General features: G+C 36.5%; 1 protein-coding gene across 1 annotated transcript in view; it reads left to right on the forward strand.

Moving 5' to 3' along the window:
- Positions 1–698: 698 nt before the first annotated feature.
- LOC102597617 (probable acyl-activating enzyme 17, peroxisomal) overlaps positions 699–3,099 on the forward strand; it is a 24,552-nt gene continuing 22,151 nt past the window's right edge. The window contains exons 1-3 of the mRNA XM_006345276.2: positions 699–1,120; positions 1,686–1,815; positions 1,945–2,192. Coding sequence (XP_006345338.1) covers positions 858–1,120; positions 1,686–1,815; positions 1,945–2,192 — 641 coding nt within the window. The 5' untranslated portion in view covers positions 699–857. The remainder of the gene's footprint in view (positions 1,121–1,685; positions 1,816–1,944; positions 2,193–3,099) is intronic.

Genomic DNA, 3,099 nt, shown 5'->3' on the forward strand with positions numbered 1-3,099 from the left:
CACCCTTCGGGGTGGCCCAGTGGTTTGGGCTTGGGACTTCCATGTTGGAGGTCTCAAGTTCGAAGCCCTTTGCCAGCGAAAGTAAGGGGTTTGCCTTCTGGGTCGAGCTTGTCGCACCAGGCTTGCCTAGTGTGGGTTACCTCTCCTATGTGGTTTGCGAGCTATTGCATAGGAATGGGGGTTTTACCCTGTGCGCACCCAAATGATAGCGATTGCGGGTTTCCCTTGTCATAAAAAAAAAATTGTCTTAAAATGGCCAAACTCCCTCTAACAAAATAGACTAAACAAATGATTATACTTTTTCTATTTTTTTACTTATCTAATTTTGATTTTTTACTTTCCCTTTTCACTAGTCATTTTTGAGAAATCCAGAAAAGACAATATTTTTTATTTATTATATTCTTAATTTATTTAGAAAATTAATGTTATTTCCTCCGTCCAACAATAGTTCTCCACTGTATTATTCTGGGATGTCCAACAATAATTGTCCTAATATTCAAAATGTGATATAGTAAAATTATCTTTTCTAATTATAATTTTTTAAGAAATATGTAAAGTGCACAATTTGTATTAGAAAAAAAAAAGAATAATAAATTAAATATTATCAATTATTATTTTCTTAATAGATATGTCTAAGTTAAAAAATTGCACTGGAAAGGAAGGGAGTATTTGGCAGCCACCTACACGTTTCCAATCATTCATTCAAATTAAAAATAAAGCTTTAGAGGTAGTAATAGTAGTTTGGTTTCTCTTCATCTAACAACTCCTCATCATTCATCTCCAAGCTGTTTGATTCGCCATTTGCTCTAATTTATGTGTAATCAATCGCTCACAAGTGGGTGTGGACTCTGTAGGTTATGGCTAATGAGAATTACAAAACCTTAGATTCCGTCACCGTCGCCGATGTCGAAGCTCTCGGAATATACACTGAACTCGCCGGGAAACTTCACGGAGAACTGACCCGGATTGTTCGTAATTACGGGTCTGCCACTCCCCAAACATGGTACCATATCTCCAAAGAACTACTCACCCCAAACCTTCCTTTCTCTTTCCATCAGATGATGTACTATGGCTGCTACAAGGATTTTGGGCCTGACCCGCCTGCCTGGTTACCCGACCCGTTAGTCCCTCTTCCCTTTCTTTGAGCTTTGATTTGATCATTTTTATGGAATATTAATTTGACTATTTTTACACTTCATGATTGCCTGTGTTTTATCTGGATTTGTGACTGACTATGCTTGTGGAGCTCACATAGGCTAAGTTTTATCAATGTACATATGAAAAATATGGTGTTATGTTTAAGAATTTGAATTAAAGATGCTTAACTGGATGATAGAAAGACATCTAACTGAAAAATAGTGATAATTTGGGACTAATGGATGAGTGTACCATCATGCGACATGGTTTTGTGGGTTTGGTTGTCGAAAGGTGTATTGGATTTCACAATATCATGGTAATTTTCCATATTACTTGTATACTTGAATGATGATCTCCCCTTTGCTTTGTTCTTACTTTCTGTTGATAAGTGAATGGTGATCCTTTTCCAACTGCTCCTAACTGGGTAGATTTTGCATTTGTTGTTTTGCAGTGTATGGATATAATTATAGTGGCATAGAATTCCCGGGAACTTAAATTTGTTTGAATTTGTTATAAATGTTATTTTGATTTCATCTTTTCTGGAACAGAAAAACTGCAAGGTTGACAAATATTGGTCAACTTTTGGAAAGACGTGGAAAGGAGTTCTTGGGATCAAAATATGAAGACCCAATTTCTAGCTTCTCAGATTTTCAGAGATTTTCAGTCTCCGACCAAGAGGTAGGTTAGGTTGAATCTAATTTGAGGTCGATGTCATGATCATTGGACTTATGTTGTGCTTTTGATGCTAATAAGGAATCATGTGTTTGTTGACTCTCTTGTTTCCTGCTCAATCACTTATTTTGCTAGGTATTTTGGAAAACCATATTGGAAGAAATGAATATTTCATTTTCAGTTCCCCCTGAATGTATTTTACGTGAGAGTCCATCTCATCCAGGTGGTCAGTGGCTTCCTGGAGCACGAGTGAATCCAGCGAAGAATTGCCTCAGTTTAAGAAAGAGGACTTTAAGTGATGTTGCCATAATATGGCGAAGTGAAGGAAATGATGAAGCACTTGTTGAAAAGATGACCTGTCAGGAGTTACGTGAATCAGTTTGGTAAGATACATCGGTGTTGTTAATTATTTTCTCTACGAACTGATGTAGTTCAATTTACAAGGGTTGCTAGATCAGCTTTGATATGATATTATGAAATGATTACATCTTCTCTAAATAAAAGTTGTAGATTTAGGAAGCAGTCAACTACATGAAAATACCAAAAACCACCAATTTTGTGAGCAATAAGATTTAATTTAAAGTTCATCAAGGTCTTGTTTGTTCAACTTTCTATTAGTAACTAGGTCAAAAGAGGGGTGGGGAGGATGAAGTAGCAGCGAATCACCAACTTCCTAAATGAATCCAACTTACCTGTTTCATATCTTTTTATATTGTTCTATGCCTAGTGGTTTCATGTATGAGGTACGTCCTTCACTGTGCGTTCAGCCAAGTTATTGAAATCTCTGAACCATCACCTTTCTCACCGTGAGAAATATAAGGAAAGAATATTATTGAATTGTTACTGTAATAATTACATAGAGAACCCTATTTATAGACACTATATAATACAATTCCTTACCAAATAGGAGACTATAAACTATTCCTAGTTTGTGTAGGATTGTGTTTTCCTATTCTATTCTAACACTCCCCCTCAAGCTGGTGCATACAAATTATATGTACCTAGCTTGCTACAAATGTAATTAATACGAGGACCGGTAAGAGACTTAGTGAAGATATCTGCAAATCATTTGACTTCACAAATTTGGTAACAATATCTCCTGAGAGTATCTTTTCTCTTACAAAGTGACAATCAATCTCAATGTGCTTAGTCCTCTCATGAAACACTGGATTTGATGCGATATGAAGGGCCGCTTGATTATCACACACAAGTTCCATATGACCGGTTTCTCCAAACTTCAGTTCTCCAAGCAACTGTTTGATCCAAACTAGCTCACAAGTTGCTACAGCC

The sequence above is a fragment of the Solanum tuberosum genome, unplaced genomic scaffold, assembly GCF_000226075.1.
Source record: "Solanum tuberosum cultivar DM 1-3 516 R44 unplaced genomic scaffold, SolTub_3.0 scf00065, whole genome shotgun sequence".
NCBI classification, from domain to species: domain Eukaryota; kingdom Viridiplantae; phylum Streptophyta; class Magnoliopsida; order Solanales; family Solanaceae; genus Solanum; species Solanum tuberosum.